The following is a 17,661-nucleotide window of genomic DNA, read 5'->3' on the forward strand; positions in this document are numbered from 1 at the left end:
AGTACGCCTACAAGAAGAAATGTTACACTTGAGTGGGAAAAGAGGATTGCAACTTCACAGGACACTGGGACACAGCAGGATAAGTTTGTGGCAGCAAAGCGGAAAGTGCTGATGTCACTTAACAGGTCAGGCAGCATCTGTGGAGAGCGAAGCAGCGTTAACTTTCAGGTCTGTGAACTTGGACAAGTTAACTCTGCTTCTCTCTCCACAGATGCTGCCTGACATGCTGGATTTCTGCAGAACTTTCTGTTTTGCTGCCAGATTGACAGCAGCCCCACTCTTCAGCAGTCAGGTAAGTATTTCTTTGACAGCTGTCAGGAAGCAGGTGCTAGGGCACTTAAAATAGGGCCCCAGCACCTGCGGCACAACCGTCAAAAACTCTTGCTGACTGAATGTCCCGCCTCTCCCCATGTCATATGGGGGTGGGGGGGGGTGGCACATGGCCTCTATGGAAATGAGCCCCCGCGATTATTATGGGGGCTCAGCGGCGGCGAATGCAGACGTTCCACCGAGTTCAAAGAAAATTCAGCCCCTTGTGAGTGTTCTTGGGAGGTCAGGAGTGCTGTCAGGGATATTTGTATCTCTGATTGTCAACTTTCATTGAACAAAATGATCCTCTCAGTTTATGTTTGTCCCTGTTTCCTCTTTTCTGAATGCCTCTCTATCACAAATGATCCTTCAACAAGTTGCTTGATTTTTATCTCCCACCATTGTCAAAGCTAAGGATAGGTTCGAGGTGGCAGCCAACACATGCTGGAATTAGTAGTTACTGGAACCAGGCATGGAGTGGATAACTGGAAGCTGCTCAAACACACATTGGAGAGAGAAAAACTGAGATAAACACAGAAAATGTTGGAAATACTCAACAGGTCAGGCAGTTTCTGTGGAGAAAGAAACAAAGTTAACGTTTCAGGTTGATGACTTTTCATTTGGACAAATAATCAGCGACCTGAAATATTGGCCGGAATTTTACACCCCTCGATAGGAGCGGGCTGGTGGTGGGGGCCGGGGGACGGGTTGGCCGTAAAGTTGAGTTGGAGGTGGGGGGCCATTCCTGACACCTTCCCACCCTCTCTGCAATTTTACCAGGGGTGGCAGCAGCGAGAAATGGCCCACTCACCCCAAGCCAATAAAGGCCCTTAAGTGGACAATTAACTGCCACTTAAGGGTCTCCTCCCACCGCCGCTGTTATTTTACCAGCTGCTGGCGGGCACCCCAGGCCCCTGGAACGCTGCCAGGTATAACCTGGCAGAATTCTTGCGGGCTCGAAGGGAGGCCCTCCTGTTTGGGTACCCCATGAAAGCCCTCCACACCGAAGCCCCAACTGCCCCCACTGAAATAAAGACCTCCCCACTCCCAACTGTTTACCATATGCTAATTGTGGTACCGCCGCTGTGCAGCGGGGGGCCGCACCGAGGCCCCGCTGCCAGCCGTAATATGCGGCGGGCTTTTCTCGATGTCGCAGGTCAAGGCAGGCCTCTCCCTGTAGCATTTTACCAACCCCTGCGCCAAGACCCACGGCATCAAGGGGCCGCTAAAATTCAGCCCAAGTTCTCTGATCTTCCTACCCTATGCTGCAATAATACTTCTGAGGTCTGTGATCTCCCTACCTGATTCCCGACCAAATGCCGATCACACCAGGCTCTGAGGCTCACCCGTTCCTCCTCCAAAGCCCCCTCGGATCCAACCCAATCACTTATCTGGAAATTGTACAGGCTCCTACCACAGCACCATCTATATCATGATGAGGTCCAAGGCCCAAAATATGGGTCCCATTGATCTCCCCTTTGAGCATAGGCTGTTACTGTAATGGGAAAGGCCATTACCTTGTCTTGAACATTGACATAACCGCACTATCCATGTAATGTATCACACCAGGTTTCACTTTAATGTTTTTACTGAATTAAGCAGTTCTATCTCGATCGTTAAATACAAAGAACGTGTGTGCTCTGTAAACAGATCTGCTTAGCATCAGGTTGCTGACATAAACCGAGGAGATAACTGTTAGTATTTAATCTGCCATAAGCTACTAAGTGTTTTACTGATTAATGTCATAACAGAGAGTTGACATACCTTGCATATCTAGACAAACTCTCTTCAAAGGCTGAATAAAAATCATAGCTATAGAATAAAAGTAAGCGATGTGGATACATTTGGGTTATAATATATAATTTTGTGAAATGATCTTTGACATTGCCACATTTATCCTGACTCTAAGGAAGATGTTTGCATAATTCATTGATATCCCAAGAAACTCATTTAACGATAGGCAACATCTCCTGATCTCTTTTGCAAAGATGCACAAGCTTTTATATATGTTATTTTTAAAAGAATAACTCCTACTTAATTAAAATGGTGAAAATGCTAAAGGTCGCTTTGTGTTATAATAGTTTCATGACTTTTCAACCGATGCACAGTAACAATTAAGTTTGAGCTATCTTTTAAAGAGATGTAGAAGTGAAATGAAGTAATTAGACTTTCATCAAGTTAGCAACAAGAAATATATTTCAGCAGTAACTCATCTCATCACCATTGCAATCTGACAAAAGGCGAAAGAGCCTTAATCCAAATAATCATCATTCTGACTTAAACTCATTGGGTAAGCATTATGCACAAGGCAGCACATTGTACTTTAAACAGTTTCATAAATTTTTAATTTATGTGCAATTAATATAATGGCATATAGATAAAACAAATTTGACTAAATTCTGTGCTTCATAAATTTATTTCTTTCATATTTAATATACATGTTTTACTACAAGTTGGATTATTTGTGCTTTTTGAATCTTGTAATCTGGAAGTGAAAATGCTGCACTAAGTTTCCATCTGGATGAGTTTATTTACTGGACACTTGTATTGAGGAGTCACCAATGCTAGATCATGTTACACAGCATATGCAGTCTATCAATCAATCTGAATTCCACTTTGTAGAACTTCTAGGTTTCATTAACTCCTACTCTAACTCATTTTTTTCTGGTACCTCAAAACCATTCAACTCCCTCTTTTCAATTTTCCATTCCTCCTATGATCCTATGAGAGGAGTTGAACACGTGGCTGCAGGGATGGTGTAGGAGGGAGGGTTTTGGTTTCCTGGATAATTGGGGCTCTTTCTGGGGTAGGTGGGACCTCTACAAACAGGATGGTCTTCACCTGAACCAGAGGGGTACCAATATCCTGGGGGGGAGATTTGTTAGTGCTCTTCGGGGGGGGTTTAAACTAAATCAGCAGGGGAATGGGAACCTAAATTGTAGTTCCAGTGTACAGGCTGTTGAGAGTAGTGAGGTAGGGGATAAGGTGACAGGGACGCAAGAGGGCACTGGCAAGCAAGAACTTGGTTTAAAGTGTGTCTACTTCAACGCCAGGAGCATCCGGAATAAGGTGGGTGAGCTTGCAGCATGGGTTGGTACCTGGGATCCTGATGTAGTGGCCATTTCGGAGACATGGGTAGAGCAGGGGCAGGAATGGATGTTGCAGGTTCCGGGATTTAGATGTTTCAGTAAGAACAGAGAAGAGGGTAAAAGAGGGGGGTGTGGCATTGTTAATCAAGGAAAGTATTACAGCGGCAGAAAGGACGTTTGAGGACTCGTCTACTGAGGTAGTATGGGCCGAGGTTAGAAACAGGAGAGGAGAGGTCACCCTGTTGGGAGTTTTCTATAGACCTCCGAATAGTTCCAGAGATGTAGAGGAAAGGATAGCGAAGATGATTCTCGACAGGAGCGAGAGTAACAGGGTAGTGGTTATGGGGGACTTTAACTTTCCAAATATTGACTGGAAATACTATAGTTCGAGTACTTTAGATGGGTCTGTTTTTGTCCAGTGTGTGCAGGAGGGTTTTCTGACACAGTATGTTGACAGGCCAACCAGGGGCGATGCCACATTGGATTTGGTACTGGGTAATGAACCCGGCCAGGTGTTCGATTTAGATGTAGGTGAGCACTTTGGCGATAGTGATCACAATTCGGTTAGATTTACCTTAGCGATGGGCAGGGACAGGTATATACCGCAGGGCAAGAATTATAGCTGGGGGAAAGGAAATTATGACGCGATTAGGCAAGATTTAGGATGTGTAGGATGGGGAAGGAAACTGCAGGGGATGGGCACAAACGAAATGTGGAGCTTATTCAAGGAGCAGCTAATGCGTGTCCTTGATAAGTATGTACCTGTCAGGCAGGGAGGAAGTTGTCGAGCGAGGGAGCCGTGGTTTACTAAAGAAGTTGAAGCGCTTGTCAAGAGGAAGAAGGCGGCTTATGTTAGGATGAGACGTGAAGGCTCAGTTAGGGCGCTTGAGAGTTACAAGCTAGCCAGGAAGGATCTAAAGGGAGGGCTAAGAAGAGCAAGGAGAGGACACGAGAAGTCATTGGCGGATAGGATCAAAGAAAACCCTAAGGCTTTCTATAGGTATATCAGGAATAAAAGAATGACTAGAGTTAGAATAGGGCCAATCAAGGATAGTAGTGGGAAGTTGTGTGTGGAATCAGAGGAGATAGGGGAAGCGTTAAATGAATATTTTTTGTCAGTATTTACAGTAGAGAAAGAAAATGTTGTCGAGTAGATTACTGAGATACAGCCTACTAGGCTAGATGGGATTGAGATTCACAAGGAGGAGGTGTTAGCAATTTTGGAAAGTGTGAAAATAGATAAGTCCCCTGGGCCAGATGGGATTTATCCTAGGATTCTTTGGGAAGCCAGGGAGGAGATTGCAGAGCCATTGTTGTTGATCTTTATGTCGTCATTGTCGACAGGAGTAGTGCCGGAAGACTGGAGGAAAGCAAATGTTGTCCCCTTGTTCAAGAAGGGGAGTAGAGACAGCCCTGGTAATTAGACCTGTGAGCCTTACTTCGGTTGTGGGTAAAATGTTGGAAAAGGTTATAAGAGATAGGATTTATAATCATCTTGAAAAGAATAAGTTCATTTGCGATAGTCAGCACGGTTTTGTGAAAGGTAGGTCGTGCCTCACAAACCTTATTGAGTTTTTCGAGAAGGTGACCAAACAGGTGGATGAGGGTAAAGCAGTGGATGTGGTGTATATGGATTTCAGTAAGGCGTTTGATAAGGTTCCCCACGGTAGGCTATTGCAGAAAATACGGAAGTATGGGGTTGAAGGTGATTTAGAGCTTTGGATCAGAAATTGGCTAGCTGAAAGAAGACAGAGGGTGGTGGTTGATGGCAAATGTTCATCCTGGAGTTTAGTTACTAGTGGTGTACCGCAAGGTTCTGTTTTGGGGCCACTGCTGTTTGTCATTTTTATAAATGACCTGGATGAGGGTGTAGAAGGGTGGGTTAGTAAATTTGCGGATGACACGAAGGTCAGTGGAGTTGTGGATAGTGTCGAAGGGTGTTGTAGGGTACAGAGGGACATAGATAGGCTGCAGAGCTGGGCTGAGAGATGGCAAATGGAGTTTAATGCGGAGAAGTGTGAGGTGATTCACTTTGGAAGGAGTAACAGCAATGCAGAGTACTGGGCTAATGGGAAGATTCTTGGTAGTGTAGATGAGCAGAGAGATCTTGGTGTCCAGGTACATAAATCCCTGAAAGTTGCCACCCAGGTTAATAGGGCTGTTAAGAAGGCATATGGTGTGTTAGCTTTTATTAGTAGGGGGATCGAGTTTCGGAGCCACGAGGTCATGATGCAGCTGTACAAAACTCTGGTGAGGCCGCACCTTGAGTATTGCGTGCAGTTCTGGTCACTGCATTATAGGAACGATGTGGAAGCTTTGGAAAGGGTGCAGAGGAGATTTACTAGGATGTTGCCTGGTATGGAGGGAAGGTCTTACGAGGAAAGGCTGAGGGACTTGGGGTTGTTTTCGTTAGAGAGAAGGAGGAGGAGAGGTGACTTAATAGAGACATACAGGATAATCAGAGGGTTAGATAGGGTGGATAGTGAGAGTCTTTTTCCTTGGATGATGATGGCAAACACGAGGGGACATAGCTTTAAGTTGAGGGGTGAAAGATATAGGACAGATGTCAGAGGTAGTTTCTTTACGCAGAGAGTAGTAGGGGCGTGGAATGCCCTGCCTGCAACAGTAGTAGACTCGCCAACTTTAAGGGCATTTAAGTGGTCATTGGATAGACATATGGATGAAAATGGAATAGTGTAGGTCAGATGGTTTCACAGGTCGGCGCAACATTGAGGGCCGAAGGGCCTGTACTGCGCTGTAATGTTCTAATCTGATCTAACCCCTGTTTGGTGCTATCTAGCTATTTCTTGATTTACTTCATCTGCATTTTTTAACCTTGGTGAAACTATGTGCCTTCCTCTTTCACTTAAATTTGTCAAATGAATTTTTTTTTTATATAGTTGTATTGAGGACTACAAGCTCGCTTCAGATGGACGGCTGTGCCAGCTGGTTTCTGAATCCTGCACCAGTGGCCCAGATTGTGCTGATGCCAGCATTCCTCTCAACCAGACTTTCTTCAGAGATATCTTCTACGGTTACAACAACCAGACTAAGGACCCTGCACTTGGCCAAGTGTTCATGGGAACATTCAGGTAAGATTTAATACTCTCTGTGTTCTGATCTCCCCTCTGCTAATAATGAGTCAAGACCAGGGTTTGAAGAACGTTAAGACACTTCCTCTTCATGTAATGGTGAAGTGATTTCTTTTAACTTTGTGGGCATTGTCCAAGTGGAGAAGCAGATGGTTGATTGCTGTGCCAAGACAATGTTTGTTAACTGCATTCACTCATTTAAGAGCAGATGGCTTTATATTCAATAGTGCTTTATTTTCTGAACCCCAAGAGAAATGGAAAAGATATAAATGAACCTATTGAAGCTGAGGTACTATAAAGTTATCCTTATGAATTGGCACTGTTAAATAATCTCATTGTATGACGAGTAGACCTTTTACAGAGTCAAAGGTTTGTCAGGGCATTGTTGAATAAACGTATCAATCAAGACGTGAAAGATTCACATGCATTTTTGTTGGGCTGATTGTAAGTTGTGTCTTTTAGAGCATATTGACTTCAGATAATGGAAAAAAGTAGTTTGCAGAATTGGAGAACTATTATGATTGCTAATTATACAAACTCACAGCCTATATTGTTTAGCACATTTGCCATTGAATAGGGAAGAGGTGGTGACTAATAGTTGAAATTTTCATTGTTGCATTCAATGCTAAAACTGTTTAGTGGATAGCAATGAATTCATATTTTACCATTGTTAGTTCTGTAGACAGTTCAAATGTACAAAAAACAACAAAGAACAGTACAGCACAGGAACAGGCCATTCGGCCCTCCAAGCCTGCGCCGATCTTGATGCTTGCCTAAACTAAAACCTTCTGCACTTCCGGGAACCGTATCCCTCGATTCCCATCCTATTCATGTATTTGTCAAGATGCCTCTTAAACGTCGCTATCGTACCTGCTTCCACCACCTCCCCCAGCAGCAAGTACCAGGCACTCACTACCCTCTATGTAAAAAACTTGCCTCGCACATCCCCTCTAAACTTTGCCCCTCTCACCTTAAACCTATGTCCCCTAGTAACTGACTCTTCCACCCTGGGAAAAAGCTTCTGACTATCCACTCTGTCCATGTCGCTCATAACTTTGTAAACCTCTATCAGGTCGCCCCTCCACCTCCGTCGTTCCAGTGAAAACAATCTGAGTTTATCTAACCTCTAATCATAGCTAATGCCCTCCAGACCAGGCAACATCCTGGTAAACCTCTTCTGTACCCTCTCCAAAGCCTCCACGTCCTTCTGGTAGTGTGGCGACCAGAATTGCACGCAATATTCTAAGTGTGGCCTAACTAAAGTTCTGTACAGCTGCAGCATGACTTGCCAATTTTTATACTCTATGCCCCGACCGATGAAGGCAAGCATGCCGTATGCCTTCTTGACTACCTTATTCACCTGCGTTGCCACTTTCAATGACCAGTGGACCTGTACACTCAGATCTCTCTGCCTGTCAATACTCCTAAGGGTTCTACCATTTACTATATACTTCCCACCTTCATTATGTAATCCATATGTGACTGAATATGAGCAGTAGATTAAGATGGGTTTGTTGGGTGATATTGAGACTAATTGCTGATCACCACTGCCTATCAGCCTTCTGAACTCCAGTGTGACCCTTTCCTCCCCCTTTTCCAGGTAATCAAATCATGTTTGAGGGCAGCAGGATGCAGAATTGTCCAAACTAATGAACCTTACCAGCAAGCATTTCCTTCCAATGTGGTGTAAATGATGCTATGAACAGAAAACCATTCATGTACTAAGTAGCATTGAGTGAGGTTACTCTATGCACACAGTTGTGTCATTACGAACACACCCAGTTTTGGTGGTGAATTCTATTCTGAATAGTTTGTGTTTTAATGATCCCCAGTGGTTTAAGTAGTTACAGTAAATAGCAATTATCTGATTTCCCTTTTCCAGAAACCATTACACTGCCCAAGATATCTTGATATCCTTCTAGCAATCTCGTCATTGAAGCCATTTTGGTGTCTTTGTTGCATAGTATATGATGTATAAATAATTAGAAGTATACTGCATTATAGAGGATTGACTCTACCTTCACTTCACTCTTTTGAGTGTTTCCCAAGTAGAGATTTTCAGAGATGATAATTGCCTGGAGTAATGAATACAGAATGTACACCAGTGAATGCTATTCAGATTGATCAATATACCAAATGTAGTTGGACATATCCATTAGTTTCAGCAGTAGGACTTTGTATTATTTACATGAGTTCAGCTGTTTTTGATGTGTATTTAATTGTTGTAGAAACATTGACTGCAAATGAATAAAATAAACCTTTGTCACTCAGGAATTGCTGGGACTGAATAGAAAAATTGAAAGGCCGTTAATCTGCAAAAAAAAAGCTTCTTTTTTCACTTCCAAATTAAGTACTGTATCTTTTCGGCTGCAGAGGAAATGGAGTGAGCTGTTGCTTGCAGCACAACTACTATATATTTTTATCTTACTTCCAGTTTTATTACAGAAAAATTTCAACTTAGTGTTCTGAAATATTCATTCTTGCTCTCATGGTTGTTGCATTGATTTAAAATACATACCACTCAACCACCAATTTGTGATATATACTGCGAAGGTACTATAATTAGCCCAGAATTTCAACTCAAAATGTTGTTGCCTCCTTCTCATTCAGGTCAATGTATCTCAGTAAAGAGCAGAATGATAATGTTTTGAGTTGGCAAAAGATGTTTAAATGGTCAGATCTAGCTTTCCTTCCATTAGCATGTGTAGTTTGTGTACTTCATTGCAAGATTCTGGTTTTCTTTAATGACTTCTCACTATACTTCCTCAGAGTGTGGTTATCTAAAAATTTGAAACCTCTAAGTACGTTCAGTGTGCCTCTTTTCATGTGTGCAGTATGTTGGGTGTTGCTGCAGTCATTTCTTTGGTTAAGGACTCTGATACGTTTGTTGAATCAGTTAGTTCCTTACAATTTTTTCATATCTGAGTTGCTCATCAATCAGCTTGAGGTAAAAAATTATTATTCTGAAGTCCGATTCATCCGTGTTGCGTTCTGATTGATACTCTGGAGGTCTTTCCTGCTGATCTGTGCTCTTTATGGAGCCTGTCCTCGTGACCCATTCTTTCTGGAGCCCCTCTCCTGTTCATTGTTGTTCTTTGATTACTGTGTCCTACTGATCCATTTTCTCCCAGCTGGTTAAACCTGGACTCATCTGTTGGTTCCATTGAGCCCTTCACCTGCTCATCTTGGAATTATAAAACCTCTTGCCCAAATTTTCCTTGCTTCTTCAGCCCTTTTTTTCTGGTCCTTTTTCTATTGAATGTGACTCTAGGGGAAAAAAAATGCAGATAAATTCTGTATAAAACATTGGTTAGCATTCTCCAAAAATTGTATCATTGTTATTTAATACAGAAATAATTCTCTCACCTCTCTCCCCTCCCCTTGATCCTTTACCTGCTTCTAATTCTCTCTTGCTTTTCCGATCTCTAATACTGCTCTCTCTCTTCTGATGATCTAAATTATTTTGCTGAATTTTTGTTTTCAGCTTTTGTTGCAATGATAGATACTCACTGTAGGATTACTGGAGTTTCTGACCTGCATCCAAATAGTAGCATTGTGTCTTTTATCACTCCAGTAACTCACTTCATATCATATCAACTTCTTTTAATATATCTTTACTTGGCACTGAGTCCATGAACAGCAATTTATATCACCGTGTCAGATTTCAGATTTGAATAGCAAATTAGTGAACTAAATTTGTGATTGCTTTAATTCTGTTATAGTAATAGATATCTGATGCTAAACTATTCCATTCCTTTGATAAACTTAACCATACACTCGCCACAATGTTGAAGCATTGCAAGGTATAGGTATTTATCTGTCTTGGCCAAATGTCTGCATTTCCACCCTTTCCTCTTACTTATTAATTTCCCATGAAACAATGAGTATGGAATATGGAGTATGGAATATAATTGATATAATAGATTCCTGCATTGGAACAAGATCCCTTTACTCAAGTTTGTTGAATGGATCAAAAAAGGCTTGGTTGATGTGCAGTACAATATAATGTATATCTTCTTTGGCCTCCTTGTCTCGAGAGACAACGGGTAAGCGCCTGGAGGTGGTCAGTGGTGTGTGGAGCAGCGCCTGGAGTGGCTTTCAAGGCCAATTCTAGAGTGACAGGCTCTTCCACAGGTGCTGCAGAAAAATTTGTTTGTCAGGGCTGTTACACAGTTGGCTCTCTCCTTGCACCTCTGTCTTTTTTCCTGCCAACTGCTAAGTCTCTTCGACTCGCCACACTTTCGCCCTGCCTTTATGGCTGCCCGCCAGCTCTGGTGAACGCTGGCAACTGACTCCCACGACTTGTGATCAATGTCACAGGACTTCATGTCACGTTTGCAGACGTCTTTAAAGCGGAGACATGGACGGCCGGTGGGTCTGATACCAATGGCGAGCTCGCTGTACAATGTGTCTTTGGGGATCCTGCCATCTTCCATGCGGCTCACATGGCCAAGCCATCTCAAGCGCCGCTGACTCAGTAGTGTGTATAAGCTGGGGATGTTGGCTGCCTCGAGGGCTTCTGTGTTGGAGATACGGTCCTGCCACCTGATGCCAAGTATTCTCCGGAGGCAGCGAAGATGGAATGAATTGAGACGTCGCTCTTGGCTGACATAAGTTGTCCAGGCCTCGCTGCCATAGAGCAAGGTACTGAGGACACAGGCTTGATACACTCGGACTTTTGTGTTCATGTATATCACTGGTCCACAAAGTGATACTGCATAAGGAGAAAATGTTCGAAGCTGAATATAACATACATGGTGAATAGTGATAGCCAATGCCAAATGCAAATAGGGATACATCCCCCTCACTTAGATCTATCATTGGGTAATGAGGCAAGGTTAACTGGTAATTTCATTATCAAACAGCTATAATACAATTGAATTCCAAATTAAGTTGGGCGGCACAGTGGCGCAGTGATTAGCACCGCAGCCTCACAGCTCCAGCGACCCGGGTCCAATTCTGGATACTGCCTGTGCGGAGTTTGCGGGTTCTCCCTGTGACCATGTGGGATTTTGCCGGGTGCGCCGGTTTCCTCCCACAGCCAAAGACTTGCAGGTTGATAGGTAAATTGGCCATTATAAATGGCGGCTAGTATAGCTAGGTGGTAGGGGAATTGAGGGAAGGTGGGGATGTGAGAGGGTAATGGGATTAATTAAGGATTAGTATAACTGGGTGGTTGATGGTCGGCACAGACTCGGTGGGCCAAAGGGCCTGTTTCAGTGCTGTATCTCTAAATAAATAAAAAAATAAATAAGTTTGAAAGTGACATACTCAAGCCCAAAACAAGAATTTTAAACATAAAGAAAGCCAATTACATAGGTATAAGGGGAGAGTTGGCTAAGATTGATTGGGTAAATGGACTCAAATGCATGGTGGTGTATAAAGAGTGAGGAGCAGGGGCAGTCCATCGAGCCTGCTTTACTATTCAATACGATCATGGCTGATCATCCACTTCAGTGCCTTTTTCCCACACTATCCTCATGTCATTTGTATTTAGAAATCTGTCAACCTCTGCTTTAAATATAACCAACGACCGAGCTTCCACAGCTCTCTGGGGTAGAGAATTCCAAGGATTCACAACCCTCTGTGAAAAAATATTTCTCCTCATCTCTGTCCTAAGTGGCTTCCCCCTTATTTTGAAATTGTGTGCCCTGGTTCTAGACTCCCCAACCAGGGGAAACATCTTACCTGCACCTACCCTGTCTATCCCTTGTAGGTTTCAATGAGATCACCTTTCATTCTTCAAAACTCGAGAGAATACAGGCCCAGTTTCCCTAATCTCACTTCTTGGGCAGTTCCGCCATCCCAGGAATAAGTCTGGTGAACCTTTGTTGCACTCCCTCTGTGGCAATATTATCCTTCCTAAGGTAAGGGGACCAAACCTGCACACAGTACTCCAGGTGCAGTCTAACCAAGGTTCTACACAATTGAAGCAAGACTTCACTACTCAAATCCTCTTGCGATAAAGGCTAACATACCTTTAGCCTTCTTAATTGCTTGCTGCACCTGAATGTTAGCTTTCAGTGACTTATTGACAAGGTCATCCAGGTCCCTTTGTACATCTACACTTTCTAATCTATTACTATTTAAGAAATACTCTGCACATCTGTTCCTCCTGCCAAAGTGGATACACTCACATTTTTACAAAGTATATTTCATCTGCCACGTTCTTGCTCACTCACTAAGTCTTTCCAAATCTCCTTGAAGCCACTTTGCATCTTCCTTGCAATTCACACTCCCACCTAGTTTTGTGTCATCTGCGAACTTGGAAATACTACATTTGGTACCCACATTCAAATCATTGATATATATATTGGGCCCAAGCACTGATCACTAGTCACAGCCTGCCAAAATGAGAATGACCTGTTTATTCCTACTCCCTGTTTTCTGCCTATTAGCCAATCCTTAATCCATGCCTGTATATCACCTCCTGTTCCATGTGCTTTAATTTTGCTAACCAACCTCCTGTGGGGGACTTTATCAAAGGCCTTTTGAAAATCCAAGTGTACCACAAGTTGTTACTGCAGGTGGGGGGGGATCTGCATGACACAATTCCGTTAGTAACATCCTCAAAAAACTCCAACAGGTTCATCAAACATGATTTCCATGGTGACTATGCCCAATCAGATCATTATTAGCCAAGTGTCCATTTATCACATCCTTTCGAAAAGATTTTAGCATTTTCCCAATGACTGATGTAAGGCTAACAGGTCTGTAATTCCCTGTTTCCTTTCTCTCTCCCTTCTTAAATAGTGGGGCGACATTTGCAACCTACCAATCTGCAGGAACCCATCCAGAATCTATAGAATTTTGGAAGATGATCACCAATGCATCCACTATCTCCATAATCCACACTTCAACACTCTGGGATGTAGAATATCAGATCCTCAGGACCTATCAACCTTCAGCCCCATTAATTTCTCCAATACAACCTTCTTAATAATACTAATTTCCTTCATTTCCTCATTCCCCCAATCCCTTGGATCTTTAATTCTGGGAGATTTCTTGTCTCTTCCGCAGAGAAGACAGACACAAAGTGATCATTTAGCTTCGCTGCCATTTCTCTGTTCCTCATTATAAATTATCCTGTCTCTGCCTGCAATGCTCCCACATTTGTCTTAGCCAAACGTTTCCTTTTTATGTACCTATACAACCTCTTACAGTCCGTTTTTATACTTTTTGCTATCTTACATTCATATTCTATTCTCCCTTTCTTTATCAGTTTCTTCATCCTCCTTTGCTATATTCTAAAATTCTCCCAATCCTCAGGTGTACTACAATTTCTGGCAACTTTATAGGCCTTTTCTTTTAATCTTTTACAATCCTTAACTTCCTTTATTATCCACGGTTGACTGCCTTTACTTTTGGGGTTTTTGTGCCTTGAAGGAATGTATAGTTTCTGTAAACTATGTAATATTTCTTTGAAGAATATCCATTGCCTATGGACTGTCATACCTTTTAATGTATTTTCCCAATCCACCTCAGCCAATTTGCCCCTCACACCTTCAGAATTTCCTTTGTTCAAATTTAACACCCTGGCTTCAGATTGAACTACCTCACTTTCAAACATAATGTAACATTCTGTCATATTCTGGTCACTCATCCCTAAAGGTTCTTTTACAACAAGATTATTAATTAGCCCTTTCTCATTACATAATATTAGATCTAAAATAACCTGTTAGCCAGTCGGTTCCTCAACATACTGCTCTAGAAAACTATCCCTAACACATTCCAGAAACTCGTCCTCTACAACATTAGTGCTCATTAGGTTTATCCAGTCTGTATGCAGATTGAAGTCACCCATGATTACTGTATTACCCATGCTACATGCTTCTCTAACCTCCTGATTAATGTCATACCCCATACTACCACTACTGTTTGGTGGCGTATAAATAACTCCTACCAATGTTTGCTGCCCCTTGCTGTTTCTTAGCTCCACCCAAACAGATTCCACATTTTGTTCTTCCAATCTGAGATCCTCCCTTACTAATGTACTGATCCCATCCCTTATTATCAGCACAACACCACCTCCTTATCCTTTTAGCCTGTCCTTCCTAAATGTTGTATATCCTTGAATATTCAGTTCCCACTCTTGGTCACCTTGTAGCCATATTTCTGTTATGGCAATTAGATCATACCCATTTACCTCTATTTGGGCCTTGAAGTCATCTATCTTGTTGTGACTGACTATGATAGTTAATAGTATTAGATTAAAAGAGGCTGATATATGTTGCGAAGAATAGTAGTAAGTGTGAGGATTGCGAGAGTTTTAGAAACCAACAAAAGGTGATCAAAATGTTGATAAAAAGGGAAACAAAATATTAAAGTAAACTAGCCACAAATATAAAAATAAATTTTAAGAGCTATTGCGAGTATGTAAAAAGAAGAGTAGCTAAAGAGAGGCAGAGGCAGGAAAAATTATCATGGGGAATAAAGAAATGGCAGTGACTTTGAACAAATATTTTTTAGCTGCCTTTACAGTAGAAGACACAAGTTGCACACCAAAACCAACACCAAAGAGGTGAATGAGTTAGGAACTTAAAGTAATTAATATCAGCTGAGAAAACTATTAGAGAAACCTAAGGGACGAAAAGCTGACAAATCCAAAGGACCTGATGGCTTACATCCTCGGGTCTAAAAAAGGTAGCTGCAGAGATAATGGGTGCACTGTTTATGATTTTCCACAATTTCTGGATTGTAGAACAGTCCTGCTATTTAAGAAAGGAAGGAGAGAGAAAACAGGGAAATACAGGCCAGTTAGCCTGACGTCTGTTTTGGGGAAAATACTGGAATCTATTATGAAGGAAATTTTAACCAAGCAGTTAGAAAATCATAGAATAATCAGAGTGAACGGGCTGGTTTTGTGGCTCTGGCAGGCCCAGTACTGGAACCCTGAACCTCAGGTAAGTGAGGCAGGGTCACCGGGACCAGTCCTGAAGGCCCTGAAAGGGGGCAGGGAGGGTTGTCATGAAGTGCAGGGGGAGTGGGTCCAGGAAGGTGCAGTTTTTGCCAGTGGTGGGGGGGGGGGGGGAGAAGTCCTTAAGTGGTTGTTAATAGGCCACTTAAGGTCATCATATGGCCTCTGGGCATGAAGGCTGTTGTTGCCCTACCCCACCCCTGACAAAATTGCTCAGAGACAGGGAGGCGAAGGGCCCTACACCCCTCACCAACGCCACAATTCTATGGGTACCCCCACCTCCGACCTTGTCTCAGTGCGGGGGGAGCTATAAACTCCAGCCCAACATGGTTTTACAAAAGGGCAAGCATATTTAACAAATTTATTAGAGCTTTTTGAGGATGTAATTAGTAGGGTAGATAAAGGGGAACCAGTATAAGTAGTATACCTGGATTTCCAAAAGGTATTTGATAAGATGCTGCACAAAAGGTTTATACACAAGATCAGCCTAATGGAGTTGAGGTAATATATTAGCATGGATGGAGAATTGGTTAATGGAAAGGAAGCAGAAAGCTGGGATAAATGGGACATTTTCAAGTTGGCAGGCAGTAAATAGTGGAGTGCCGCAAGGATCAGTGCTGGGGCCTCAGCTACCTACAGTCTATATTAATGACTTAGATGAAGAGACTGAGAGTAATGTATTGTTACGACCAGGTGATAAAGGTGTCTAGGGGTCCCTCTCAGCCTTCACCTGGTCTTACCATAACAGGGTTTTATTTTTAAACACGCTGTGTATTTAGCTCCCCCTTGGTGAATCCTTATTCACCACTTTCCAATTAAAAGGCAAAGAAACCATCACAAACAGGTTTTCTTAGGTTTAAAGAAGAAAGATTGAAATTTATTAAACTTAAACTCTAATTTGGTTGATGCCTACAGATACATGACGCGCCCACGCCAGCATGCATACGTGAACACACGTGCAAATAGAGACAGAAAAGAGCAGAAGAAAAATAAAGTGAAAAGTTTGAGACAATATCTGAAGAGTTTTTGTTATGGTTCTTCGAGCTCACTGTAGGTATATTGATGATAGGTAGTTCTTGCTTTTCATTGGGGCCCAGTATTCTTCTTAAACCTTGTTCGCTGTAGGAGACATTTCTCTCGTAGGGTTCATATGTCTTCAGTAGATTCAGAGGCTTGTGAGAAAGAGATGGGAGCAGACAGGAGAGAGATCTTCTCAGTCCAGGAGCAAACAAGACACTCTCTGAGTTCAAACTCTTTGTACAATTCAGAAAAATCCAGGTTACCAAGCAGGTTGGTCATGTGACTAACTGGTCTGCCCACATCTTAGATTATATCATCCTAGCAGTCTCTGGAATGCTGCTGTTACACACAATACCTGGTTATCAAGGTCCATTGCCGGTTGAATATGTCAGGGAATGGTCCTTTGTCCTTCCAATCACCGTCTGTTAATATGCAAATGTCTTTTCCAGCCACAGCTGATCTGTTTAACAAGTCCTTTTTCACTCCAGTAACAATTTAGAATCAATGTTCATGACAAAATTAATGTGCCTCATTCTTGGCAGGTGGAGGCCTAGCATGACAGTATCCAAGTTTGCTGATCATACAACTCTAGGTGGGAATGTAAGCTGTGAGGAGGGCATAAAGAGGCTGCAAAGAGATATAGACAGGTTAAGTGAGTGGAGAACAAGGTGGCAGATGGAGTTTAATGTGGGGAACTGTGAGGTTATTCACTTTGGTAATTAAAATAGAAAAGCAGGATTTTGTTAAAAGGCATGAAACTTCTAAATGTTGATGTTCAGAAAGACTATGGTGTGTTTGTACAAGGAACACAGAAAGGTAGCTTGCAGGTACAGCAAGCAAGTAGGAGACAAATGGCCCATTGGCCTTTATTGCAAGTGGATTGCAGTACAAGAATAAGGAAGACTTGGTACAATTGTATGGGGCTTTGATGAGACCACACCTGGAATACTGTGTGCAGTTTTGGTCTCCATATCTAAGGAAGGATATACATACCTCGGATGTGATACAGCAAAAGTTCATTAGATTGGTTGCTGGGATGAGAGGATTGCCCTATGATGAGAGGCTGAGTAAATTGGGCCTATACTCACTGGACTTTAGAAGTATGAAAAGTGAACTCATTGAAACCTACAAGATTCTGAAGGAGCTTGATCGGATAGACACTGAGAGGCTTTTTCCCCTGGCTGGGGAATCTAGGACATGGGGGCACAGTCTCGGTGTTGATTATTTAAGACTG

General features: G+C 42.5%; 1 protein-coding gene across 1 annotated transcript in view; it reads left to right on the forward strand.

The window, feature by feature from the left end:
* Positions 1-17,661, forward strand: part of astn1 (astrotactin 1) — a 2,863,484-nt gene that overhangs the window by 1,921,055 nt on the left and 924,768 nt on the right. Inside the window, exon 13 of the mRNA XM_068038084.1 lies at positions 6,299-6,490. Coding sequence (XP_067894185.1) covers positions 6,299-6,490 — 192 coding nt within the window. The remainder of the gene's footprint in view (positions 1-6,298; positions 6,491-17,661) is intronic.

This window comes from Heterodontus francisci, chromosome 8 (genome assembly GCF_036365525.1).
Source record: "Heterodontus francisci isolate sHetFra1 chromosome 8, sHetFra1.hap1, whole genome shotgun sequence".
NCBI lineage: Eukaryota > Metazoa > Chordata > Chondrichthyes > Heterodontiformes > Heterodontidae > Heterodontus > Heterodontus francisci.